The following is a 27977-nucleotide window of genomic DNA, read 5'->3' as shown; positions in this document are numbered from 1 at the left end:
AATTCTCATCTTCCTGCTGGCCGGACCCTCCTTCGTCACGAGCCCCCCGATGGCAGTGCCTTTTCGGGATGGCTCGCCTCCTCTTCCGCCCTGCTGCCCATCGACATTTCTCTCGACCAGGTGAGGGGGCGCTGGATGGGGGTAGGGGGTTCGAGGGAGAAGGGGAGGTCGCAGGACAAGGAGCACTTTTGCCTCTCACTAACCGAATGGCAATGAGACCGACGTGGGACAGTCCGATTGGCTGTGAATGGTATCATCAACAGATATTGGGGAGGAGAATTCACCAGACCAAGCGCAGCACTCCCTCCTTACTGACCTTCTGACAGTGCAGCACTCCCTCAGTACTGACCCTCTGACAGTGCGGCACTCTCTCAGTACTGACCCTCTGACAGTGCAGCACTCCCTCAGTACTGTACCCTCTGACAGTGCGGCACTCTCTCAGTACTGACCCTCTGACAGTGCAGCACTCCCTCAGTACTGACCCTCTGACAGTGCGGCACTCCTCAGCACTGACCCTCTGACAGTGCAGCACTCCGTCAGTACTGACCCTCTGACAGTGCAGCACTCCTCAGTACTGACCCTCTGACAGTGCAGCACTCCCTCAGTGCTGACCCTCTGACAGTGCAGCACTCCCTCAGTACTGACCCTCTGACAGTGCAGCACTCCCTCAGTACTGACACTCTGACAGTGCAGCATTCCCTCAGTACTGACTCTCTGACAGTGCGTCATCCCTCAGTACTGACCCTCTGACAGTGCAGCATTCCCTCAGTACTGACTCTCTGACAGTGCGTCACTCCCTCATTACTGACCTCTGACATGTGCAACACTCCTCAGTACTGACTCTCTGACAGTGCGTCACTCCCTCAGTACTGACCCTCTGACAGTGCAGCACTCCCTCAGTACTGACTCTCCTGACAGTGCCGCACTCCCTCAGTACTGACCCTCTGACAGTGCAGCACTCCCTCAGCACTGACCCTCTGACAGTGCAGCATTCCCTCAGTACTGACCCTCTGACAGTGCAGCACTCCCTCAGTACTGACCCTCTGACAGTGCAGCACTCCCTCAGTACTGACCCTCTGACAGTGCAGCACTCCCTCAGTACTGACCCTCTGACAGTGCAGCACTCCCTCAGTACTGAACCCTCTGACAGTGCAGCACTCCCTCAGTACTGAACCTCTGACAGTGCAGCACTCCCTCAGTACTGACCCTCTGACAGCGCAGCACTCCCTCCTTACTGACCCTCTGACAGTGCGGCACTCCCTCAGTACTGACCCTCTGACAGTGTGGCGCTCCCTCAGTACTGACCCTCTGACAGTGCTGCACTCCCTCAGTACTGACCCTCTGACAGGTGCAGCACTCCCTCAGTACTGACCCTCTGACAGTGCAGCACTCCCTCAGTACTGACCCTCTGACAGTGCAGCACTCCCTCAGTACTGACCCTCTACAGTGCAGCGCTCCCTCAGTACTGACCCTCTGACAGTGCAGCGCTCCCTCAGTACTGACCCTCTGACAGTGCGGCACTCCCTCAGTACTGACCCTCTGACAGTGCGGCTCTCCCTCAGTACTGACCCTCTGACAGTGCGGCACTCCCTCAGTCCTGACCCTCTGACAGTGCGGCACTCACTCAGTTCTGACCCTCTGACAGTGTAGCACTCCCTCAGTACTGACCCTCTGACAGTGCGGCACTCACTCAGTTCTGACCCTCTGACAGTGGTAGCACTCACTCAGTACTGACCCTCTGACAATGCAGCGCTCCCTCAGTTACTGACCCTCTGACAGTGCAGCAGTCCCTCAGAACTGACCCTCTGATAGTGTAGCACTCCCTCAGTACTGACCCTCTGACAGTGCGGCACTCCCTCAGCACTGACCCTCTGACAGTGCAGCAGTCTCTCAGTACTGACCCTCTGACAGTGCGGCACTCCCTCAGCACTGACCCTCTGACAGTGCAGCACTCCCTCAGTACTGACCCTCTGACAGTGCAGCACTCATTCAGTACTGACCCTCTGACAGTGCAGCACTCCCTCAGTACTGACCCTCTGACAGTGCAGCACTCCCTCAGTACTGACCCTCTGACAGTGCAGCACTCCCTCAGTACTGACTCTCCGACAGTTCAGCACTCCCTCAGCACTGACCCTCTGACAGTGCAGCACTCCCACAGTACTGACCCTCTGACAGTGCAGCACTCCCTCAGCACTGACCCTCTGACAGTGCAGCACTCTCCTCAGTACTGGACCCTCTGACAGTGGAGCGCTCCCTCACTACTGACCCTCTGACAGTGCAGCACTCTCTCAGTACTGACCCTCTGACAGTGCAGCACTCCCTCAGTACTGACCCTCTGACAGTGCAGCATTCCCCTCAGTACTGACCCTTTGACAGTGCAGCGCTCCCTCAGTACTGACCCTCTGACAGTGCAGCAATCCCTCAGTACTGACCCTCTGACAGTGCAGGCACTCCCTCAGATCTGACCCTCTGACAGTGCAGCACTCCCTCAGAACTGACCCTCTGACAGTGCAGCACTCCCTCAGTACTGACCCTCTGACAGTGCAGCACTCTCCCTCAGTACTGACCCTCTGACAGTGCAGCACTCCCTCAGTACTGACCCTCTGACAGTGCGGCACTCCCTCAATACTGACCCTCTGACAGTGCAGCACTCCCTCAGCACTGACCCTCTGGCAGTGCAGCACTCCCTCAGTACTGACCCTCTGACAGTGCAGTACTCCCTCAGTACTGACCCTCTGACAATGCAGCTGCTCCCTCAGTACTGACCCTCTGACAGTGCAGGCACATCCCTCAGTACTGACCCCTCTGACAGTGCAGCACTCCCTCAGTACTGAACCCTCTGACAGTGGCGGCACTCCCTCAGTACTGACCCTCTTGACAGTGCTGCACTCCCTCAGTACTGACCCTCTGACAGTGCAGCACTCCCTCAGTACTGACACCTCTGACAGTGCGCACTCCCTCAGTACTGACCCTCTGACAGTGCAGCACCCTCAGTACTGACCCTCTGACAGTGCGGCACTCCCTCAGTACTGACCCTCTGACAGTGCTGCACTCCCTCAGTACTGACCCTCTGACAGTGCTGCACTCCCTCAGTACTGACCCTCTGACAGTGCAGCTCTCCCTCAGTACTGACCCTCTGACAGTGCAGCACTCCCTCAGTACTGACCCCCTGACAGTGCAGCACTCCCTCAGTACTTACCCCCTGACAGTGCAGCTCTCCCTCAGTACTGACCCTCTGACAGTGCCGCACTCCCTCAGTTCTGACCCTCTGACAGTGCAGCACTCCTCAGTACTGACCCCCTGAACAGTGCTGCACTCCCTCATTACTGACCCTCTGACAGTGCAAGCACTCCCTCATACTGACCCTCTGACAGTGCAAGCACTCCCTCACTACTGACCCTCTGACAGTGCAGCACTCCCTCAGTACTGACCCCCCTGAACAGTGCAGCACTCCCTCAGTACTTACCCCCTGACAGTGCAGCTCTCCCTCAGTACTGACCCTCTGACAGTGCCGCACTCCCTCAGTTTCTGACCCTCTGACAGTGCAGCACTCCCTCAGTACTGACGCCCCCTGACAGCGCAGCACTCCCTCAATACTGACCCTCTGACAGGTCAGCACTCCCTCAGTACTGACCCTCTGACAGTGCAGCACTCCCTCAGTACTGACCCTCTGACAGTGCAGCACTCCCTCAGTACTGACCCACTGACAGTGCAGCACTCCCTCAGTACTGACCCTCTGACAGTGCAGCACTCCTTCAGTACTGACCCTCTGACAGTGCAGCACTCCCTCAGAACTGACCCTCTGACAGTGCAAGCACTCCCTCAGTACTGCCCCTCTGACAGTGCAGGCACTCCCTCAGTACTGACCCCCTGACAGTGCAGCACTCCCTCAGTACTGACCCTCTGACAGTGCAGCACTCCCTCACTACTGACCCTCTGACAGTTGCAGCACTCCCTCAGTACTGACCCCCTGACAGTGCAGCACTCCCTCAGTACTTACCCCCTGACAGTGCAGCTCTCCCTCAGTACTGACCCTCTGACAGTGCCGCACTCCCTCAGTTCTGACCCTCTGACAGTGCAGCACTCCCTCAGTACTGACCCCCTGACAGTGCAGCACTCCCTCAATACTGACCCTCTGACAGTGCAGCACTCCCTCAGTACTGACCCTCTGACAGTGCAGCACTCCCTCAGTACTGACCCTCTGACAGTGCAGCACTCCCTCAGTACTGACCCACTGACAGTGCAGCACTCCCTCAGTACTGACCCTCTGACAGTGCAGCACTCCTTCAGTACTGACCCTCTGACAGTGCAGCACTCCCTCAGAACTGACCCTCTGACAGTGCAGCACTCCCTCAGTACTGACCCTCTGACAGTGCAGCACTCCCTCAGTACTGACCCTCTGACAGTGCAGCACTCCCTTGGTGCTAACTCAGTAGAGAGTTCCAAAGACTTGAAACTCTGTGAGCGAAGAAATTCCTCCTCACCTCAGTCTTAAATTGGCTCCCCCACACTCTGAGACTCTGCCCTCTGGTCCTCGACTCTCTCCTGAGGGGAAACATCCTCTCAGCATTTACCCTGTCAAACCCTTTAAGAATTATAAATGATTCATTGAGATCGCCTCTCATTCTTCTGAGTTCCAGTGAGTAGAGTCCCAACCTGTTTAACCTTTGCTGATGAGACAATCCCTCCACATCGGGGATCATCCTCGTGAACCTTCTCTGTCCTTAAATAAGGGCCCCCAAACTGCTCCCTCTGCTCCAGATGTGGCCTCCCCAGTACCTTGTAGCACGGTAGCACAGTGGCTAGCTCTGTGGCTTCACAGCGCCAGGGTCCCAGGTTCAATTCCCTCCTGGGTCACTGTGCGGAGTCTGCACATCCTCCCCGTGTCTGCGTGGGTTTCCTCCGGGTGCTCCGGTTTCCTCCCACAGTCCAAAGTCGGACAGGTTAGGTGGATTGGCCATGATAAATTACCCTTAGTGCCCAAAAAGGATAGATGGGGTTGCTGGGTTACCGGGGATGGGGTGGAAGTGAGGGTTTAAGTGTGTGGGTGCAGACTCGATGGGCCGAATGGCATCCTTCTGCCCTGTATGTGCTACGTTCCATGAAGAGATGCAGCAAGACGTCCGACTCTTATACTCCAACGCCCTTGACACCAGGGCCGACATTGCATTACCCTTCCTGATTACCTACTGTCCCTATGTGTTAGCTTTCTGCGCCTCGTGCCCATTGCCCCCATGTCCCTTTGTGTTCAGCTTTCTGCAGCTTTTCTCCATTTAAACAACAGTCTGTAGCTTTGTTCAAAATGAATGACACATTTTCCCAAATTATTTTCCCAACATTTGGCCATTTGACAATTTTGTTGCCCACTGTCTTGACCGGTGAATATGTCTTTGCAAATTTCTTCCTGTCTCCGTGAGAACAGATCGCCCTACAGTGACCTTTCGGAGGAAACCTTGTTCACCAATGGCAGGCGGCCCCTGGACTCCACGCGGGATAACGTGAAGGTCCTCAAGAGAGTGATTCCAGTCTTCCTGACGCTCATCCCCTACTGGATGGTCTACTTCCAGGTCAGAGGTCGCATGCCCACTTGGAGCCTCTGGGAGTGGCCGATGAGTTCCGGGCGGGCGCCATATTTAGAAAGGGGGAGGTGCTTCAATTGAGGAGGGCTTTAGGGTGATGGAGGAGGATTGATCGGGGCGGAGTGGAGACGGTTATCGTAGTCAGAGTGCAGTTAAGAACCCAACCCTGCATCAATGTCAACTAGTCAGGAATTAATCCGTGAGAGGGCTTTCAGAAGCAAAGTCTTCAACGCCAAGAGACTGTGAGAACGTGGAAGTGTTTCCCACGGGGTCTGGTTGTGGTCAACATTGCGGATGGCTGACACAGGAAGCTAGGTTAGCACTCGAGAGAAAGAAAGAGGCGAGAGGGTTGGTAGGAGAGGTTGGCAGGGTGAGATAGAAAGAGGGAAGCGAGGAGGAACATCTTGTGGAGCAGAGACAACAGCAAGGAGCAGATGGAACGAATGGCCTGCATCTGAGGGACAGTTTTGCGAAACTCTGAACCGCTCAGAAGCGTCTACATCAAGAAACGGCTGGCCAGAAATTCGACATGTACAACCAGGGACCCGCAAAAGGGCGATGCAGTGTCGGTTAGATACAGAGTAAAGCTCCCTCTACACTGTCCCCATCAAACACTCCCAGGACAGGTACAGCACGGGGTTAGATACAGAGTAAAGCTCCGTACACACTGTCCCCATCAAACACTCCCAGGACAGGTACACCACGGGGTTGGATACAGAGTAAAGCTCACTCTACACTGTCCCCATCAAACACTCCCAGGACAGGTACAGCACGGGGTTAGATACAGAGTAAAGCTCCCTCTAAATTCTCCCCGTCAAACACTCCCAGGGCAGGACAGGTACAGCCCGGGGTTAGATACAGAGTAAAGCTCCCTCTACACAGTCCCCATCAAACACTCCCAGGACAGGTACAGCACGGGGTTAGATACAGGGTAAAGCTCCCTCTACACTGTCCCCATCAAACACTCCCAGGACAGGTACAGCACGGGGTTAGATCCAGAGTAAAGCTCCCTCTTCACTGTCCCCATCAAACACTCCCAGGACAGGTACAGCACGGGGTTAGATACAGGGTAAAGCTCCCTCTACACTGTCCCCATCAAACACACCCAGGACAGGTACAGCACGGGGTTAGATACAGAGTAAAGCTCCCTCTACACTGTCCCCATCAAACACTCCCAGCACAGGTACAGCACGGGGTTAGATACAGAGTAAAGCTCCCTCTGCACTGTCCCCATCAAACACTCCCAGGACAGGTGCAGCACAGGGTTAGATACAGAGTAAAGCTCCCTCTACACTGTCCCCATTAAACACTCCCAGGACAGGTACAGCACGGGGTTAGATACAGAGTAAAGCTCCCTCTACACTGTCCCCATCAAACACTCCCAGGACAGGTACAGCACGGGGTTAGATACAGAGTAAAGCTCCCTCCACACAGTCCCTATCAAACACTCCCAGGACAGATACAGCACGGGGTTAGATACAGAGTAAAGCTGCCTCTACACTGTCCCCATCAAACACTCCGAGGACAGGTACAGCACGGGGTTAGATACAGAGTAAAGCTCCGTACACACTGTCCCCATCAAACACTCCCAGGACAGGTACAGCACGGGGTTAGATACAGAGTAAAGCTCCCTCTAAATTCTCCCCGTCAAACACTCCCAGGACAGGTACAGCACGGGGTTAGATACAGAGTAAAGCTCCCTCCACACTGTCTTCATCAAACACTCCCAGGACAGGTACAGCACGGAGTTAGAGACAGAGTAAAGCTCCCTCCACACAGTCCCTATCAAACACTCCCAGGACAGATACAGCACGGGGTTAGATACAGAGTAAAGCTGCCTCTACACTGTCCCCATCAAACACTCCGAGGACAGGTACAGCACGGGGTTAGATACAGTGTAAAGCTCCATCTACACTGTCCTCATGAAACACACCCAGGACAGGTACAGCACGGAGTTAGAGACAGAGTAAAGCTCCCTCCACACAGTCCCTATCAAACACTCCCAGGACAGATACAGCACGGGGTTAGATACAGAGTAAAGCTGCCTCTACACTGTCCCCATCAAACACTCCCAGGACAGATACAGCACGGGTTAGATACAGAGTAAAGCTCCCTCTACACTGTCCCCATCAAACACTCCCAGGACAGGTACAGCACGGGGTTAGATACAGAGTAAAGCTCCCTCTACACTGTCCCCATCAAACACTCCCAGGACAGGTACAGCACGGGGTTAGATACAGAGTAAAGCTCCCTCTACACTGTCCCCATCAAACACTCCCAGGACAGGTACAGCACGGGGTTAGATACAGAGTAAAGCTCCCTCTGCACTGTCCCCATCAAACACTCCCAGGACAGGTACAGCACGGGGTTAGATACAGAGGAAAGCTCCCTCTACACTGTCCCCATCATACACACCCAGGACAGGTACAGCACGGGGTTAGATGCTGTGTAAGGCTCCCCCTATCAGATTCTGTTGACCAGTGCATGTAAAGGGACTGAAAGGATTAGCTGAATTGACTGACTAATGATGATGATGTTAATTTGTTTTGCCTGTATCACCCAGCCTATTGTTCCCGTGTCCCCTGTGTGATTGTGAACATTAAATTTGCAATGTCGGTGTAGTGTGATACCATGACTCTGCTCCAGCTGTACTGACAAACTGTGCCTACCTCTCTCTGAAACATCAACTGGCTCTGTCCCTAACAGAAGTTATACGCTGCAGGAACCTCAGTCATTCCTTCGCATCACATTCCAAAACATTCCCAGAATCTCCCCTCCTTCCACACCTCCAAATCCTCAACACAAAATACCATTCCCTGACTCACACTTCCCCATCTACCCTGCGCTCACCTCGATGTGCTACCTGTCCACTCGATCCAGGCCCCGCAGTATCCTGTAGGTTTCAATAAGATCCCCCCTCATCCTTCTAAACTCCACCGAGTACAGACCCAGAGTCCTCAACCTTTCCTCATACGACAAGCTCTTCATTCCAGGGATCATTCTTGTAAACCTCCTCTGGACCCTTTCCAAGGCCCAGCACATCCTTCCTTAGATACAGGGCCCAAAACTGCTCACAATACTCCAAATGGGGTCTGACCAGAGCCTTATACAGCCTCAGAAGTACATCCCTGGCCTTGTATTCTAGCCCTCTCGACATGAATGCTAACATTGCATTTACCTTCCTAACTGCCGACTGAATCTGCATGTTAACCTTAAGAGAATCGTGAACAAGGATTCCCAACAAGTCCCTTTGTGATTCTGATTTCCTAAGCATTTCCCCATTTAGAAAATAGTCTATGGGCGGGATTCTCTAACAATGGGGCTATGTTCCCACGCAGGCGTGAAAACGGCCCCTGAAAGCGAGGAATTCTCCCCTTTCGAGGGGGCTAGGTTGATGCCGGAGTGGTCCCCGCAGCTCCAGATGGCGGGGAACAGCCTGCGCGAGTTCGCGCATGCGCAGAACGACTGGCGTATTTTCACGCATGCGCGGAACGGCCGGCGTGATTTGGCGCATGCGCGGGGGTTCCGTTCCCCGTGCCGGCCCCGGACAATATGGCGGAACCCTACAGGGGCCCGGCGCGGAGTAAGGTAGGCCCTAATGGTACCAGCCCGCCCGGCAGAGGCCCCGATCGTGGGCCAGGCCGCTGTGCCCCCCCTTCCCGGGGGTTGGATCCCCCAGCCCCCCCTCCAGGACTGCCCCCGCACACTCACCGTCCAGGTCCCGCCGTGTGGGAGGGGAGTAATCCACACCGCCGTGACTCGGCATAACCCGCTGGCCGCTCGGCCCATCGGGGCCCGGAGAATGGCCGGGGGGGGAGGGGTGGCCACTGTCAATGGTCCAAGTCCTTCTGCAGCCCCCTTGCTTCCTCTGCAGGTCCTTATATCATCTGCAAACTTAGCAACAGTGCCTTCAGTTCCTTCCTCCAGATCATTAATGTATATCGTGTAAAGTTGCGGTCCCAGCACCGACCCCTGAGTCACACCACTAGTCACCGGCTGCCATCCTGAAAATAACTCCTTTATCCCCATTCTCTGCCTTCTGCCAGTCAGCCAATCCTCTATCCATGCCAGGATCTTACCCTGAACACCATGGGCTCTTAACTTATTTAACAGTCTCCCAGACAGCACCTTGTCAAAGGCCTCTGGAAATCTAAATAAATCACATCCACTGGTTCTCCCTTGTCTAACTTCCTTGTTACCTCCTCAAAGAATTACACCTACAATCCTCTGTGTTCTCTGCGCTCATCCACATTCGTTCGTTTGACCAGACCAGATTTTAATTTCAATTCCAGTTCTGGCTGTATCTTCAGCTGTCTGGGGCCCTGAGTTTAAAATCCCTCCCCTGAACCTCTCCATCCATCTCTCTCTCTCTCTGTCCCTCTCTCCCTCTCTTTCTTTCTGTATCTCTCCCTCTCTCCCTCGTTCTGTCTCTCTCTCTCTCTCTGTCCCTCTCTTTCTCTCTCGCTCTGTCTCTCTCTCTCTCTCTTCCTCTCTCTCTCTCTGTCCCTCTCTGTGTGTGTGTGTCTCTCTCTCTCTCTGTCTCTTCCTCTCTCTCTCTTTCTCTCTGTCTCTCTCTCTCTCTCCCTCTGTCTCTCTCTCTATTCCTGTCTGTCTCTCTCTGTCCCTCTTTCTTTCTGTCTCTCTCTCTCTCTGTCCCTCTCTTTCTCTGTCTCCCTCTCTCTGTCTCTCTGTCCCTCTCTCTCTGTCTCTCTTTCTGTCTCTCTGTTCCTCTCTTTCTCTCTGTCCCTCTTTCTGTCTCACTCGCTATCCCTGTCTTTATCTCTGTCTCACTCTCTCTCTGTCTCTCTGTTCCTCTCTTTCTCACTGTCTCCCTCTCTCTGTCTGTCTCTCTCTATTCCTGTCTGTCACTCTCTGTCCCTCTCTTTCATTCTGTCTCTCTCTCTCTGTCCCTCTCTTTCTGTATGTCTCCCTCTCACTTTCTCTGTCTCTCTCTCTGTCCCTCTCTCTCTGTCTCACTTTCTGTCTCTCTGTTCCTCTCTTTCTCACTGTCTCCCTCTCTCTGTCTCTCTCTCTCTCTATCCCTGTCTTTCTCCCTTTGGGGGCAGCAGGGTAGCATGGTGGTTAGCATAAATGCTTCACAGCTCCAGGGTCCCAGGTTCGATTCCCGGCTGGGTCACTGTCTGTGTGGAGTCTGCACGTCCTCCCCCTGTGTGCGTGGGTTTCCTCCGGGTGCTCCGGTTTCCTCCCACAGTCCAAAGATGTGCGGGTTAGGTGGATTGGCCATGCTAAATTGCCCGTAGTGTCCTAAAAAAAGTAAGGTTAAGGGGGGGGTTGTTGGGTTACGGGTATAGGGTGGATACGTGGGTTTGAGTAGGGTGATCATGGCTCGGCACAACATTGAGGGCCGAAGGGCCTGTTCTGTGCTGTACTGTTCTATGTTCTATGTTCTCTCTCTGCCTCTCTCTCTCTCTGCCTCTCTCTTTCTCTGTCTCTCTCTCTGTCCCTCTCTCTCTGTCTCACTCTCTGTTCCTCTCTTTCTCACTGTCTCCCTCTCTCTCTGTCTCTCTCTCTCTCTATCCCTGTCTTTCTCTCTGTGTCCCTCTCTCTCTGCCTCTCTCTCTCTCTGTCTCTCTCTCTGCCTCTCTCTCTCTCTGCCTCTCTCTCTCTCTGTCTCTCTCTCTCGCTGTCTCTCTCTCTGTGTCCCTCTCTCTCTGCCTCTCTCTCTCTCTGCCTCTCTCTCTGTGTCCCTCTCTCTCTGCCTCTCTCTCTCTCTCTCTCTGTCTCTCTCTCTGTCTCTCCCTTTCTTTCCCTGTCTTTCTCTCTGTGTCCCTCTCTCTCTGCCTCTCTCTCTCTCAGTCTCTGTCTCTCTCTCTCTCTGCCTCTCTCTCTCTCTGTCTCTCCCTCTCTTTCCCTTCTTCCGAGCTTTTGAAAATAGACCTCCTTGAGCCATTTACTGATGACCTCTCCCCCAGGTACGCTGTGGCACACTCTGAATTGTGTTCCGGTTCTGATGACATTGTTTTGGGCCATTTTCTATCATTAAGGATGTGTTATTAATGCACGTTGTTGTTGTTTAGTTTTGAGTAGCTGCCGGTCTCTCTCTCTCTCTTCACAGATGGAGAGCACATACGTCTTACAGAGTTTACACCTGCAACTGCCCTCTTTGTTCGGCAATCATTCTCCAAGCGACAGCATACATCAACAGACAGTGAGTCCTCACCATTATACAACTGTATAAGACAGCCATTCAGCCCCTTCTCCAGCCTGTTACACAGGAACAGGAGGCCCCATTCAGCCCCTTCTCCAGCCTGTTACACAGGAACAGGAGGCCCCATTCAGCCCCTTCTCCAGCCTGTTACACAGGAACAGGGGGCCCCATTCAGCCCCTTCTCCAGCCTGTTACACAGGAACAGGAAGAGGCCCCATTCAGCCCCTTCTCCAGCCTGTTACACAGGAACAGGAAGAGGCCCCATTCAGCCCCTTCTCCAGCCTGTTACACAGGAACAGGAGGAGGCCATTCAGTCCCTTCTCCAGCCTGTTACACAGGAACAGGAGGAGGCCATTCAGTCCCTTCTCCAGCCTGTTACACAGGAACAGGAAGAGGCCCCATTCAGCCCCTTCTCCAGCCTGTTACACAGGAACAGGAGGCCCCATTCAGCCCCTTCTCCAGCCTGTTACACAGGAACAGGAGGAGGGTCCATTCAGCCCCTTCTCCAGCCTGTTACACAGGAACAGGAGGCCCCATTCAGCCCCTTCTCCAGCCTGTTACACAGGAACAGGAGGTGGCCCCATTCAGTCCCTTCTCCAGCCTGTTACACAGGAACAGGAGGCCCCATTCAGCCCCTTCTCCAGCCTGTTACACAGGAACAGGAGGAGGCACCATTCAGCCCCTTCTCCAGCCTGTTACACAGGAACAGGAGGCCCCATTCAGCCCCTTCTCCAGCCTGTTACACAGGAACAGGAGGCCCCATTCAGCCCCTTCTCCAGCCTGTTACACAGGAACAGGAGGAGGCCCCATTCAGCCCCTTCTCCAGTCTGTTACACAGGAACAGGGGGAGGCCCCATTCAGCCCCTTCTCCAGCCTGTTACACAGGAACAGGAGGAGGCCCCATTGACACACAGCCTCATCCGTATACACTCACGCACCTTCACACACACCCACACACACTCACCCCCCCCCACACACACACACACCAACCCTCACACACACACAAACAAACCCTCACACAAACACACCCTCACACACACAAACCCTCACACACACAAATAAACTCACACACACAAACACTCTCACACACAAACAAACCCTCACATGCACACGCACACGTGCGTGCTAACAGATACGCATGCAAGACACATTTGCTCAGACATGCATGCAAGACACATATACACGCACACACAACACATATACACACACGCAACACATATGCACGCACACACACACCTTCTCACTCACACTTGGCACATGCACACACACCCTCACACACACGACAGATGCTCACATACAGGCGCTCGCACACACAACACAGGCTCGCACATACAGGCACACACGCAAACACAAGCTCGCACACACAAGCACACACACATACAACACAGGCTTGCACACAAAGACACACACAGATACGCACACACACACACATACACACAGGCCCACACACACAGGCCCACACACCGCTGTACAGGAACAGGTGGGAGTGAACCATTCTATTTTACCCTCTGTGTTCTGTACACGTTCGGTACACGCGGGCCATTCTGGAAGAGAGAGGACTGAATTACCTCTTTGCCAGTTTGGAACACGGGTTCTCATTGTGGCAATGAGAGGGGCCAGGCAGCCTGTGGTGAACCAGTGAGGGCCAGGAGTTTATTTTCGCTGCGGTTTCAAATTCCCCTTTCTCAAAGCAATGCTGAGTGAAAGTGAAAGAGGATGTAACCGGCCCGTGAGCCCTTTCTCACGACTTGCGGGATGGGCCACATACATCTCACGCTGCCAAAAGCCACACTCACACACACACACAGGATTGGCATTACTCAGGAGAAGCCTGAGCTGCTAGGCCCCGTGCTCGGTGCCTGCCTGCGTCACTTGTGGAGAGTGACCGGGGGTGGGGGGGGGCAGGAGTCACTGTCTGGGAAAGCAGGGCGTGGAGGCCATTCAACCCACTTCTCCTACACCATCCCCTGGCGCATGCGCCAGAATAAGCCGGCCGCTCTGCGCATGCGCTAACTCGCGCAGTCCCTTATGCGCCGGCCGAGCCCCCGGAGGTGCGGAGAATTCCGCAACTTCCGGTCGGGCCGATGCCGGACTGGTTCACGCCGGCGTTGGGCGATCGCGCTGATTCGGGGGAAACCCGCCTCCGATGTTCCCACCAAATTCCCCTCTGGAACATTCCTGCCCTGTCCGCTGCCACCGCCCTTTCAGCCCAACACCCTCTGACCGGCGACAGCGTTCCTCACCTCGTTCCTGTCCCCTTTCCCCGATCATCTTCAACACCCCCCCACACCACCCCACACGTCCCCCCACCCCCCGCCACCGCCAACCCCCCCCGTCAACCCACCCTTAAATAACCTTTCCTGCTCCAAGGAGAACATCCAAACTTCTCCCACATAAACTGACATCCCCCCCCCCCCCCCCCACATCCATTCAACACAAAATCCGTTTTTCCCGGTTCACAGGATGGCCGCAATAATACGATCCCTATGGAGGGATCCCTACAACCCTCCCTATCTCTGTAACCTCCTCCAGCCCCTACAACCCTCCCTATCTCTGTAACCTCCTCCAGCCCCTACAACCCTCCCTATCTCTGTAACCTCCTCCAGCCCCTACAGCCCTCCCTATCTCTGTAACCTCCTCCAGCCCTTACAACCCTCCCTATCTCTGTAACCTCCTCCAGCCCTTACAACCCTCCCTATCTCTGTAACCTCCTCCAGCCCCTACAACCCTCCCTATCTCTGTAACCTCCTCCAGTCCCTACAACCCTCCCTATCTCTGTAACCCCTTCCAGCCCCTACAACCCTCCCTATCTCTGTAACCCCTTCCAGCTCCTACAACCCTCCCTATCTCTGTAACCTCCTCCAGCCCCTACAACCCCCCCTATCTCTGTAACCCCTTCCAGTCCCTACAACCCTCCCTATCTCTGTAACCCCTTCCAGCCCCTACAACCCTCCCTATCTCTGTAACTTCCTCCAGTCACGACAACCCTCCCTATCTCTGTAACCTCCTCCAGCCCTACAACCCACCCTATCTCTGTAACCTCCTCCAGCCCCTACAACCCTCCCTATCTCTGCAACCTCCTCCAGCCCCGATAACCCTCCCTATCTCTGTAACCTCCTACAGCCCCTACACCCCTCCCTATCTCTGTAACCTCCTCCAGCACCTACAATCCTCCCTATCTCTGTAACCTCCTCCAGCCCCTAAAACCCTCCCTATCTCTGCAACCTCCTCCAGCCCCTACAACCCTCCCTATCTCTGTAACCTCCTCCAGCCCCTACAACCCTCCCTATCTCTGTAACCTCCTCCAGCCCCTACAACCCTCCCTATCTCTGTAACCTCCTCCAGCCCCTACAACCCTCCCTATCTCTGTAAATTCCAGCCCCTACACCCCTCCCTATCTCTGTAACCTCCTCCAGCCCCTACAACCCTCCCTATCTCTGTAACTTCCTCCAGCCCCTACAACCCTCCCTATCTCTGTAACCTCCTCCAGCCCCTACAACCCTCCCTATCTCTGTAACTTCCTCCAGCCCCTACAACCCTCCCTAACTCTGTAACCTCCTCCAGCCCCTACAACCCTCCCTATCTCTGTATCTTCCTCCAGCCCCTACAACCCTCCCTATCTCTGTAACCTCCTCCAGCCCCTACAACCCTCCCTATCTCTGTAACCTCCTCCAGCCCCTACAACCCTCCCTATCTCTGTAACCTCCTCCAGCCCCTACAACCCTCCCTATCTCTGTAACCTCCTCCAGCCCCTACAACCCTCCCTATCTCTGTAACCTCCTCCAGCCCCTACAACCCTCCCTATCTCTGTAAATTCCAGCCCCTACACCCCTCCCTATCTCTGTAACCTCCTCCAGCCCCTACAACCCTCCCTATCTCTGTAACTTCCTCCAGCCCCTACAACCCTCCCTATCTCTGTAACCTCCTCCAGCCCCTACAACCCTCCCTATCTCTGTAACTTCCTCCAGCCCCTACAACCCTCCCTATCTCTGTAACCTCCTCCAGCCCCTACAACCCTCCCTATCTCTGTATCTTCCTCCAGCCCCTACAACCCTCCCTATCTCTGTAACCTCCTCCAGCCCCTACAACCCTCCCTATCTCTGTAACCTCCTCCAGCCCCTACAACCCTCCCTATCTCTGTAACCTCCTCCAGCCCCGACAACCCTCCCAATCTCTGTAAATTCCTCCAGCCATATAACCCCTGGTCCCTGAGTTGGTACGTTGGTCTTTCGAAGAGTCGGTGCAGACTCGATGGGCCGAATGGCCTCCTTCTGCACTGTCATGCAGGTGGCCGATGATTTACCAGGAGCTTTCGGAAGGGGAACGGGATCAATGTGGAAACGGTTGAGAGGGAAGGGGGCCGAAAGGAGAGGGGGAGAGGTGGGACGACCTCAGTTGAATCGTCCGCGTGCACAATGGGCTGAGTGGCCTCCTCCTGATCTCACTCTGGGCTCTAACCTCCTTCTCTTCTTCCGCAGTTCCCAACAGCGTGGCTGACCATGTTCGATGCGCTGATGCTGCTCATTCTGATCCCCCTGAAGGACAAGGTGATTGACCCATTCCTCATCAAGAGGAAACTGCTGCCGACGGCCCTGACCAAGATCAGCCTGGGGATGCTCTTCGCCATGTTCTCTGCTATCTCTGCAGGTGAGGCCGGGGGGAACCCCCCCCCCCCCCCCCCCCCCCCCCCACCTCCCTCCCCCACCCCCCTCCCGTGGATATATCCAGCCTCAGGCTCCCGGACCCAGGCTTGTGTTCCCAAAGTGATGAGCTTGGGAACAGTCCCTACAACCCTCCCTATCACTGTGACCTCTTCCAGCCTGAACAGCCCTCCCTATGTAACCTCCTCCAATCCCTACAACCCTCCCTATCTCTGTAACCTCCTCCAGCCCCTACAACCCTCCCTATGTAACCTCCAGCCCCAACAACCCTCCCTATGTAACCTCCAGCCCCAACAACCCTCCCTATCTCTGTAACCTCCTCCAGCCCCTACAACCCTCCCTATCTCTGTAACCTCCAGCCCCTACAACCCTCCCTATCTCTGTAACCTCCTCCAGCCCCAACAACCCTCCCTATCTCTGTAACCTCCTCCAGCCCCTACAACCCTCCCTATCTCTGTAACCTCCTCCAGCCGCTACAGCCCTCCCTATCTCTGTAACCTCTTCCAGCCCCTACAACCCTCCGAATCTCTGTAACCTCCTCCAGCCCCCACAACCCTCCCTATCTCTGTAACCTCCTCCAGCCCCTACAACCCTCGCTATCTCTGTAACCTCCTCCAGCCCCTACAACCCTCCCTATCTCTGTAACCTCCTCCTGCCCCTACAACCCTCCCTATGTTATCTCCTCCAGTCCCTATAACCCTCCCTATCTCTGTAACCTCCTCCAGCCCCGACAACCCTCCATATCTCTGTAACCTCCTCCAGTCCCTACAGCCCTCCCTATGTAACCTCCTCCAGTCCCTACAACCCTCCCTATCTCTGTGACCTCCTCCAACCCCTACAACCCTCCCTATCTCTGTAATTTCTTCCAGCCCCCACAACCCTCCCTATCTCTGTAACCTCCTCCAGCCCCTACAACCCTCCCTATCTCTGTAACCTCCTCCAGCCCCTACAACCCTCCCTATCTCTGTAACCTCCTCCAGCCTCTACAACCCTCCCTATCGCTGTAACCTCCTCCAGCCCCTACAACCCTCCCTATGTAACCTCCTCCAGCACTTACAACCCTCCCTATCTCTAACCTCCTCCATCCTCTACAAACCTCCCAATCTCTGTAATCTCCTCCAGCCCCGAAAACTCTCCCTATCTCTGTAACCTCCTCCAGCCCCTACAACCCTCCCTATCTCTGTAACCTCCTCCAGCCCCAACAACCCTCCCTATCTCTGTTACCTCCTCCAGTCCCTACAACCCTCCCTATCTCTGTAACCTCCTCCATCCTCTACAACCCTCCCTATCTCTGTAACCTCCTCCAGTCCCTACTACCCTCCCTATCTCTGTTACCTCCTCCATCCCCTGCAACCCTCCCTATCTCTGTAACCTCCTCCAGCCCCTACAACCCTCCCTATCTCTGTAACCTCCTCCAGCCCCTACAAACCTCCCTATCTCTGTTACCTCCTCCAGTCCCTACAAACCTCCCTATCTCTGTTACCTCCTCCATCCCCTGTAACCCACTCTATCTCTGTAACCTCCTCCAGTCCCCACAGCCCTCCCTATCTCTGTTACCTCCTCCATCCCCTGCAACCCACTCTATCTCTGCCTCCAATTCGAGTTGTTTCCAGCGTTGCTGCCCCTGCCTTCAACAGCCTCGTCCTAAGCGATTCACTCCACCCCGTACAAAACCTCGCCTCCCTTTCTGCTGCGTGTTGACACCTGACAAACTATACATGATGAAGCTTTGTCTAATGGTGCTGGCTGTGATATTTTCCATTGATACCTCCCTGTGAGGCACCAGTGGATGTTACCCCTGTGTTACAGTCAGAATTTAAATCCTTTCTTGTTTGGCTTTGCATTGATGATCTGTGTCTTTAGCCTCGGTATGTTCATGGACATCTTTTCCCCTCACCCTGCCATGATAGGTGTGCTGGAAAGCCAGCGTCTGATTCACATACAAAACAATGACACCATAAGTCAGCAGGTGGGGAATACAACATATATAGCAGCTCGCCTCGCCGTGTGGTGGCAGGTCCCACAATACTTCCTCATCGGAGTCAGCGAAATATTCGCCAGTATCCCAGGTAACAACATCAGTGTGTTGTCAATTATTGTTAATGTTTGTTGTTGTCAATTATTGTTAATGTTTGTTGTTGTCAATTATTGTTAATGTTTGTTGTTGTCAATTATTGTTAATGTTTGTTGTTGTCAATTATTGTTAATGTTTGTTGTTGTCAATTATTGTTAATGTTTGTTGTTGTCAATTATTGTTAATGTTTGTTACTGTCAATTACATTCTTAATGTTTATTATTGTCAATTACATTGTTAATGTTACTGTCAATTACATTGTTAATGTTTGTTATTGTCAATTACATTGTTAATGTTACTGTCAATTACATTGTTAATGTTACTGTCAATTACATTGTTAATGTTACTGTCAATTACATTGTTAATGTTTGTTCCTGTCAATTACATTGTTAATGTTACTGTCAATTACATTGTTAATGTTATTGTCAATTACATTGTTAATGCTTGTTATTGTCAATTACATTGTTAATGCTTGTTATTGTCAATTACATTGTTAATGCTTGTTATTGTCAATTACATTGTTAATGTTACTGTCAATTACATTGTTAATGTTTGTTACTGTCAATTACATTGTTAATGTTTGTTACTGTCAATTACATTGTTAATGTTTGTTACTGTCAATTACATTGTTAATGTTTGTTACTGTCAATTACATTGTTAATGTTTGTTACTGTCAATTACATTGTTAATGTTACTATCAATTACATTGTTAATGTTTGTTACTGTCAATTACATTGTTTTTTAAAACATAACTTTTATTAAAATACCAACAATAGCAATAATGATAACAGTCATAAACATTCGCCCATCCTCAATGAACAACAAAACATATTAACAACAACTTAAATTAACACAATATTAAGTTAAATAACCATAGAAAAAGAAAATAGGAGCAATAAAGAACACCCTCCTTTCCCTCCCCCCTCCCCCCTCCCCCTCCTTCCCCTCCTCCCCCCTCCCTCCTCCTCCCCCTCCCCCCTCCTCCCCCTCCCCCCCTCCTCCCCCCTCCCCTCCTCCCCTCCTCCCCCTCCCCCCTCCCCCCTCCCCCTCACTCCCTCCCCCCTCCTCCCCCCTCCCCCCACCTCCCTCCTCCCCCTCCCCCCTCCTCCCCCCTCCCCTCCCCCCGCCTCCCCCTCCTCCCTCCCCCCCCCCTCCTTCCCCCTCCCTGCTATTACTCTCCTTCCTTCTGCAGAAGAGACTTCCAGGGTAGAGACATAAAAGAAGCTGAGAGTACCTCCTCAGGTCAAGGATAACCAAATCCCTAAAGTCTGCAGGCAACCAGTGCAGAATAGGCACCCACCAGATCGTCTTTTCTCTTAACTGTATTGCCACTGTGTAATGATTTAATGCATATATATTCTTTATTGCTCCTATTTTCTTTATATATGCTTGTATATATGTTTTGATGACTGTAAAAATGCTGTAGTTATTTGTTCCTTTGGACCTTTGAAGTAAAGGAGGAGGGATTTTTAAATCATAGATTAGGTCTCCACACTTGGGGGCCTCGCATCTTTCCATTGCATCAAGATCCTCCGCCGGGCTACTAGGGACGCAAAGGCCAGAACACCGGCCTCTTTCGCCTCCTGCACTCCCGGCTCCGCTGCAACTCCAAAAATCGCGAGTCCCCAACCTGGTTTGACCCTGGATCCAACCACCCTCGACACCGTCCCCGCCACCCCCCTTCCAGAATTCTTCCAGTGCCGGGCATGCCCAGAACATATGGGCATGGTTCGCTGGACTCCCCGAACATCTGGTGCACCTGTCCTCACCCCCAAAGAACCTACTCATCCGAGTCACAGACATGTGGGCCCGGTGCAGCACCTTAAATTGGATGAGACTAAGCCTCGCACATGAAGAGGAAGAGTTGACTCTCTCCAAGGCATCCGCCCAAGTCCCATCCTCTATCTGCTCCCCGAGTTCCTCCTCCCATTTAGCCTTCAGCTCCTCCACTGACGACTCCTCCCCCTCCTGCATTGCCTTATAGATGTCAGACACCTTCCCCTCTCCGACCCACACCCCCTAAAGCACTCTGTCCATCGTCCCCCGCGAGGGCAGCAAAGGGACTCCCTCTACCTGTCGCCTAGCAAACGCCTTTACCTGCAGGTATCTGAACATGTTCCCTTGGGGGAGCCCAAATTTATCTTCCAGTTCCCCCAGGCCCACAAACCTCCCGCCAATAAACAGGTCCCTCAATTTACTGATGCCCACCCTATACCACCCCATAAATCCCCCATCAGTGCTCCCCGGGATGAACTGATGGTTGCCACCCAGTGGAGCCTCCATCGAGGCCCCTGTTTCCCCCTCTTTGCCGTCTCCACTGTCCCCAGATTCTTAGGGTCGCCGCCACCACCGGGCTCGTGGTATACCACTTAGGAGAGAGCGGCAACGGCGCCGTTACCAAGGCACCCAGGCTCGTACCTCTACATGACGCCATCTCCATTCTTTTCCATGCCCCCCCCCCTCCCTCCCCCTCCATCACCCATTTACGCACCATTGACACATTGGCCGCCCAATAGTACCCCAGAAGGTTGGGCAGCGCCAGCCCGCCTCTATCCCTCCCTCGCTCCAGGAACACCCTCTTCACTCTGGGAGTCCCATGTGCCCACACAAAGCTCAAAATACTGCTAGTCACCCTCCTAAGGAAGGCCCTGGGGATGAAGATGGGCAGGCACTGAAAGAGGAACAAGAACCTCGGAAGCACCGTCATTTTGACGGACTGCACCCTCCCCGCCAACGACAATGGCAGCATGTCCCACCTCTTGAACTCCTCCTCCATCTGACCTACAAGTCTGGTGAAGTTGTGCTTGTGAAGAGTCCCCCAGTCCCTGGCCACCTGCACCCCCAGGTACCTAAAGCTCTCCCCTGCCCTCCTAAGCGGGAGCCTACCAATTCCTTCCTCCTGGTCTCCAGGGTGCACCACAAACACCTCACTCTTGCCTAGATTTAGTTTATAGCCTGAAAAGGTCCCAAACTCAGCTAGCAGCTCCATCACCCCCGGCATCCCTCCCACCGGGTCCGCCACATACAGTAACAGGTCATCGGCATACAACGACACCCTATGTTCCTCCCCACCCCTCACCAAACCTCTCCACCTTCCTGAATCCTTTAACGCCATCGCCAACGGCTCGATTGCCAATGCAAACAACAAGGGGGCAACCCTGCCTGGTCCCTCGATAAAGCCGGAAGTACTCCGACCTCCTCCTATTCGTGGCCACGCACGCCATCGGGGCCTCATATAGCAGCCTTACCCATCTAATGAGCCCTTCACCAAATCCAAACCTCCCCAACACCTCCCATAAGTACCCCCACTCCACTCTATCGAAGGCCTTCTCCACATCCAGCGGCACCACTATCTCTGCCTCCCCCTCAATCGCCGGCATCATGATAACATTCAACAATCTCCGCACATTCGTGTTCAGCTGCCTTCCCTTAACAAAACCTGTCTGGTCTTCGTGTACAACCCCTGGCACACAGTCCTCTATCCTGGTGGCCAGGATCTTTGCCAGCACCTTGGCATCCACATTAAGGAGAGATATGGGCCTGTATGAACCACACTGCTGGGGGTCCTTGTCCCTCTTTAAGATTAAAGAAATCAGCGCCCGCGACATTGTCGGGGGCAACGTCCCCCCTTCCCACGCCTCATTAAGTGTCCGCACCAGCAAGGGGCCCACTAGGTCCACAAACCTTCCCTGACTGCATCTGCCCGATCCCCTTAACTAGCTCCTCCTGCTCACTCGGCGCCCCCAACCCCTCCACCTGCTCCTCCTGCACCTTTGGGAAAGATAGCCCGTCGAGAAACCTCTCCATTCCCCTCCTCTCCACCGTTGGCTCCGACCGGTACAGTTCTCCGTCAAAGTCCTTGAAGACCTCATTCACCTCTACCCACTTCCGCACCACATTCCCACTCTTGTCTCTCACTCCAGCAATTTCCCTTGCTGCATCCCGCTTGCGGAGCTGATGAGCCAGTATCCTACTCGCCTTTTCACCATGTTCGTACACTGCCCCTTGTGCCTTCCTCCACTGTGCCTCCGCCTTTCTAGTGGTCAGCAAATCAAATTTAGCCTGCAGGCTGCGCCTCTCCCCCAACAGTCCCTCCTCTGGTGCCTCTGCATACCTCCTGTCCACCTCCAGCATCTTTCCCACCAGTCTATCCCTCTCACTCCTCTCGCTCCTCTCCCTGTGTGCCCGGATGGATATCAGCTCCCCACAAATCACTGCCTTCAGGGCTTCCCAGACCATCCCCACCTGGACCTCCCCCGTATCATTCACCTCGAGGTACACCTCAATACTTGCCCGGACCCTCCTGCGCATCTCCTCCTCCGCCAACAACCCCACATCCAACCGCCACAACGGGCGCTGGTCCCGCACCTCTCCCATCTCCAACTCCATCCAATGCGGAGCGTGGTCGGAGATTGCAATGGCCGAATATTCGGCCTCCTCCACTCTCGGAATCAGTCCCCTACTCACCACGAAGAAGTCCATGCGAGAGTAGACCCTATGTACGTGGGAGAAGAAAGAGTACTCGCGTGCCCTCGGCCTCACAAACCTCCATGGATCCACCCCTCCCATCTGGTCCATAAACCCTCTCAGTACCTTGGCCGCCGCCGGCCTCCTACCCGTCCTAGAGCTGGACCGATCCAGTGAAGGATTCAACACCGTATTGAAGTCCCCCCCCCATAATCAGACCTCCCGCCTCTAGATCCGGGACACGTCCCAGCATGCGCCTCATAAAGCCCGCATTGTCCCAATTTGGGGCATACACACTAGCAAGTACCACCTTCTCTCCTTGTAGCCTGCCCCTAACCATAACATACCTACCCCCCTTATCCGCCACCACCTCCGATGCCTCAAACAACACATTTTTCCCCACCAGAATCGCCACTCCCCGGTTCTTCACATCCAACCCGGAGTGGAAAACCTGCCCCACCCACCCCTTCCTCAGACGGACCTGGTCCGCCACCTTCAGGTGGGTCTCCTGAAGCATTGCCACATCTGCCTTTAGCCCCTTCAGATGAGCAAGTACCCTCGACCGCTTCACCAGTCCATTCAATCCTCTCGCATTCCAGGTGACCAACAGAATCAGAGGGCGTCCCGCCCCCCTCCCATGTCGACTAGCCATAGCCCGTCGACTGCCCGCCCCAGGCCAGCACCCCCCGCCCGACCCAGTCCCCACGGCGACAACACCTCACCTCTGTCTCCCCCCCCCCGCCCACACCAGCTCCTTCCTGACCCTACCAGCAGCAACCCGGTATTCCCCTTTCCGCCCCTCCCTCCCCCCCCCCCTCCCCCCCCAGGCTAGGAACCCTCCTAGCCGCGACCCGTCCTCCATTGTACTTCTGTGGGTCAGCTAACTTCTGCTGACACCGGAAACTCCCGCCAAAAACCCAACTCCTCCCAGAGTGGGATCATCCCCCATCCTGTCACTTCTCAAGGCACCGCTCCAGCGCGGGGAGGAACCAGTTAATCATCCGTCATCATCCCCACCCCCCCCCCCCCCCGCCCCGCGACGCGGGAAACCAGAGGAAAGCCCGCGCTTTCGCACTGCCCCACCACACCCTTCTGACGCAGCTCCCAAATACCAGCCCCACTCCATACCCCCAACCCGACATAGAATACAACAAACCAATTACATTGTTAATGTTTGTTACTGTCAATGACATTGTTAATGTTTGTTACTGTCAATTACATTGTTAATGTTTGTTACTGTCAATTACATTGTTAATGTTACTGTCAATTACGTTGTTAATGTTTGTTACTGTCAATTACATTGTTAATGTTTGTTATTGTCAATTATATTGTTAATGTTACTGTCAATTACATTGTTAATGTTTGTTACTGTCAATTACATTGTTAATGTTTGTTACTGTCAATTACATTGTTAATGTTTGTTATTGTCAATTATTGTTAATGTTACTGTCAATTAAATTGTTAATGTTTGTTACTGTCAATTACATTAATGTTTGTTACTGTCAATTGCATTGTTAATGTTACTGTCAATTACATTGTTAATGTTTGTTACTGTCAATTACATTGTTAATGTTTGTTATTGTCCATTACATTGTTAATGTTTGTTATTGTCCATTACATTGTTAATGTTTGTTATTGTCAATTACATTGTTAATGTTTGTTACTGTCAATCACATTGTTAATGTTTGTTACTGTCAATTACATTGTTAATGTTTGTTATTGTCAATTACATTGTTAATGTTACTGTCAATTACATTGTTAATGTTACTGTCAATTACATTGTTAATGTTTGTTACTGTCAATTACATTGTTAATGTTTGTTACTGTCAATTACATTGTTAATGTTTGTTACTGTCAATTACATTGTTAATGTTTGTTATTGTCAATTACATTGTTAATGTTACTGTCAATTACATTGTTAATGTTTGTTATTGTCAATTACATTGTTAATGTTACTGTCAATTACATTGTTAATGTTTGTTATTGTCAATTACATTGTTAATGTTTGTTACTGTCAATTACATTGTTAATGTTTGTTACTGTCAATTACATTGTTAATGTTTGTTGTTGTGTTGTTTTTGCGAAGGTTTGGAGTTTGCTTATTCGGAAGCTCCCAAGTCCATGCAGTGCGCCATCATGGGCCTCTTCTTCTTCTTTTCCGGGGTTGGCTCCTTCATTGGCTCCTGCCTTTTGGATCTAGTGTCCCTCCCTGCCATTGGCTGGCTGAATTGCCATCGGGACCATGGTGAGTTCTGAGATGTGGGTTCCGGTGGGAGACGGAGCGACTGGGGTGGTGGGAGGGTGGAGTGGAGGAGAGAGAGGGAAAGGGAGAGTGAAGTAGAGGGGTGGGTGAGGCAGGAGTGGTGCAATGGGAGAGAAGAGGAAAGGAGTGAGGGGGAAGGTGGAGGGGGAAGGAGCATGGGGAGAGCGGAATGGGGTGCGTGGAGGGGAGAGAGGGAGGGTTATTTGGGAGGGGAGAGAGGGGCCCGGAGAGAGGGAAGAGGAGAGGGGAAATCGGGAAAGGAAGAGGGAAGGGGTGAGGGGAAAGAGTGGAGAGGGGAAGGGAAGAGGATAGAGAAGAAAAGAATGGGTGGGTGGAGGGAATGTAGAGGAGGGAGGGATGAGGAGGACAAGGGGAAGCAAAGGGGGGAGGGCAATAGGCAAAGTTGAGGGGTGAGGAGTGGAGATGAGCGGAATCTAGGTGTGGCTTTGGGGGGCAGCAGAAAGAAAGTGGAGAGGAAGGGAGAGAATGCGGCAAAGATGAAGACAAGAAATCCCGGCCCTGGGTCACTGTCTGTGTGGAGTTTTCACATTCTCCCCGTATCAGCCTGGGTCACACCTCCATAACCCAAAGATGTGCAGGGTAGATTGGCCCTCAATTGGAAAGATAATTGGGTACTCTAAATTTATAGATAAAAGAAAGAACATTCACTCCCCTCTCAGAGAAGAAATTCCTCCTCACCTCTGTCTGAAATGAGTGTCCCTTGACTCTGAGATTCTGTCCTCTGGGCCCAGACTCTCCCACACGGGGAAACATCCTCTCAGAATCTCCCCTCACTCTGAGATTCTGCCCTCTGCTCCCAGATTCTCCCACACGGGGAAACATCCTCTCAGAATCTCCCCTGCCAAATCCCCTGACAATCCTATCTGTCTCAATAATGTCGCCTCTCATTCTTCTAAATGTCAACAGTCGAGAGGCATCCATTGAACCAAAAGCAGAACAATACGGAGACCGGAAATAAACAAGGAAAAGGCTGGGAAAAACGTTACCGTTCTGGCAACATCTGTGGAGAGAGAGAAAAACAGGGTTAACATTTCAAACCTGCTTGAATCTTCTTCAGACTCGAAACGCGAACTCTGCTTTTCTCCCTCTCCGCAGATTCTGCCCGACCTGCCCAATCCCGTTTTCCAGCTGTTTCCGTCCCTACTTCAGGGATCCATTGTGGCCTCCATCTTGGGCCTGCTTGCAGTACTGGCGGTGTCCACTGAGGGGCAATTGGCGCTGTGCCGGTGTTCTGGTGGAGCTGCTGACCCATTGACGCCTTCTCAGAGGGCGGGGCTGACTCCGTAGTCAGGTCAGGGGTGAGGGTGGGGGAGGGGCAGGTGGGGGTCCCACCGTAGCCCGTTCACTGCCCGTTGCCCGACTGTGTCCACCTGACATTTATTTTTATTCATTCATTGAATGTGGGTGTTGCTGTTTAGACCAGCATTTACTGCCCATCCCTAGTTGCCCCTTGAGAAGGTGGTGGGTGAGCTGCCTGCTTGACCCGCTGCAGTCCCTGAGATGTAGGTACACTCACCGTGCTGTTAGGGAGGGAGTTCCAGGACGTTGCCCCAGCGACAGTGAAGGAACGGCTGATATATTTCCAAGTCGGAGTGGGGAGTGACGTGGAGGTGGGGTGGGGTTCCCAGGGTATCTGCTGCTCTTGTCCTTCTAGATGGTAGTGGCCGTGGGTTTGGAAGGTGCTACCTGAGGAGCCTTGGTGAGTTGCTGCAGTGCGTCTTGTAGATGGGACACACGGCTGTCACTGTGCGTCGGTGGGGGAGGGAGTGAATGTTTGTGGAAGGGGAGCAATCCAGCGGGGCTGCTTTGTCCTGGATGGTGTGGGGCTTCTTGAGTGTTGTTGGAGCTGCGCTCATCCAGGCAAGTGGAGAGTATTCCATCACACTCCTGACTCGTGCCTAGTAGATGGTGGAACTGGATAAACACACGAGGGAGAGGGGAATGGAAGGATGGGGTGAGATGAAGTGGGGGAGGTTGTGTGTGTGGGGGGGGGGGGGGTGGGGGGGGTGGGGGGTGGATGTGGAGTAGGAGCAGATGGGCCGAATGGCCTGTTCCTGCTTTGTGGTGGTTGACGCGCGGTCCTTAATTCATCCCCCACCCCGCCCGTGGTCTTCCATCTCGAGGGTCGAGTCTGAAAGGTTATTTGAAAGCCAAGTCTGTGCCATGAGAGCAGGAGGTCCAGTCGGGAATTTCAAAGAGAACTGGATGCAATTCTGGAGGGGATAGATTTGCTGGGATGCGACCAACAGCCAGAGGGGATTGATGTTTCTGGATGGGCCGAATGGCCTCCCTCCCGTGCTGTATCATTCTGTAACTCTTCTATTCTCCCCTCCCACCCCCCCCCCCCAACCCCCCAACCCCCCCCCCCCCCCCCCCCTCTCCCCCTCCCCCCCTCCCCCCCCTCTCCCCCGCCTCTTTGCCTTTCCAGGGAACATCAACAACTGCCACATGGATTATTACTTCTACCTGTTAGCCGGCCTCCAGTGCGTCACCCTGCTGCTGTTCAGCTCGCTCACGGTGTGGTATGAAAAGGGACGGGACCAAAGCTGCAGAGGCTGCGTGTGGGGGGGCCAGGCCTCCAGGACCACCCAAGACGAGGGCACGTCCCGGTAACCCATCCCGTCACCCCGGCCTCCCTGCCAACACCAGACACCCGCCCAGCAAGAACTGAAGGAAGAGAATCAGAGAATTTACAGTGCAGGAGGAGGCCATTCGGCCCATCGAGTCTGCACCGGCCCTTACA

At 53.4% G+C, this 27977-nt stretch overlaps 1 protein-coding gene across 1 annotated transcript; it reads left to right on the top strand.

The window, feature by feature from the left end:
* LOC119967875 (solute carrier family 15 member 4-like) lies at positions 1 to 27974 on the top strand. The gene is made up of 7 exons (XM_038800957.1): positions 1 to 120; positions 5423 to 5567; positions 11656 to 11748; positions 16227 to 16395; positions 18320 to 18478; positions 25037 to 25195; positions 27663 to 27974. The coding sequence occupies exons 1-7, from the start codon at positions 50 to 52 to the stop codon at positions 27845 to 27847; spliced, it is 981 nt and encodes a 326-aa protein (XP_038656885.1). The 5' UTR covers positions 1 to 49; the 3' UTR covers positions 27848 to 27974.
* Positions 27975 to 27977: the final 3 nt, after the last annotated feature.

The sequence above is a fragment of the Scyliorhinus canicula genome, chromosome 6 (assembly GCF_902713615.1).
Source record: "Scyliorhinus canicula chromosome 6, sScyCan1.1, whole genome shotgun sequence".
NCBI classification, from domain to species: domain Eukaryota; kingdom Metazoa; phylum Chordata; class Chondrichthyes; order Carcharhiniformes; family Scyliorhinidae; genus Scyliorhinus; species Scyliorhinus canicula.
The sequence above is the reverse complement of the archived record's forward strand: the minus strand, read 5'-3'. Positions and strand labels throughout refer to the sequence as shown.